Source organism: Etheostoma cragini, chromosome 4, assembly GCF_013103735.1.
Source record: "Etheostoma cragini isolate CJK2018 chromosome 4, CSU_Ecrag_1.0, whole genome shotgun sequence".
In the NCBI taxonomy this organism is placed as follows: domain Eukaryota; kingdom Metazoa; phylum Chordata; class Actinopteri; order Perciformes; family Percidae; genus Etheostoma; species Etheostoma cragini.
This window is the reverse complement of record NC_048410.1, coordinates 34297-34828: the sequence shown is the minus strand read 5'-3', so window position 1 is coordinate 34828 and position 532 is coordinate 34297. Positions and strand designations below refer to the sequence as shown.

General features: G+C 51.9%; 1 protein-coding gene across 1 annotated transcript in view; it reads right to left on the bottom strand.

Annotated features, from left to right (window-relative positions):
- oser1 (oxidative stress responsive serine-rich 1) overlaps nucleotides 1-532 on the bottom strand; it is a 2743-nt gene that overhangs the window by 2048 nt on the left and 163 nt on the right. The window contains exon 2 of the mRNA XM_034869441.1: nucleotides 22-194. Coding sequence (XP_034725332.1) covers nucleotides 22-194 — 173 coding nt within the window. The remainder of the gene's footprint in view (nucleotides 1-21; nucleotides 195-532) is intronic.

Here is a 532-nt window from a genome sequence, read left to right as displayed (position 1 = left end):
CCCCCCCCCCCCCCAACATACCCGTGCCAGTTGTCCTTCGGGCAGCTGAGTTTGGGCTTCGCTCCGCTGGCGTCGAGACCAGCGCGTGATGCGGCTCTGGGACCCAGCGCCTCCGACACGCTCCCCGCTCCGGGTAAACTGCAAAGAGGAAGGATACATATTACCGTTGTTGGGTCTACTTTCCTCGCAGGTTGCTGTTATTAAAGAGGAAGGATACATATTACCGTTGTTGGGTCTACTTTCCTCGCAGGTTGCTGTTATTAAAGAGGAAGGACAAATATAACCGTTGCCGGGTCTACTTTCCTCGTATCCTGCAGCCCTAGTATTGCAGGTTGATGTTATTAAAGAGCAAGGATACATATAGCCGTTGCTGGGTCTACTTTCCTCGTATCCTACAGCCCTAGTATGGCAGGTTGCTGTTATTAAAGAGGAAGGACGCGTATAACCGTCGCCAGGTCTACTTTCCTCGCAGGTTATTGTTATTAAAGAGGAAGGACACGTATAACCGTCGCCGGGTCTACTTTCCTCGCAG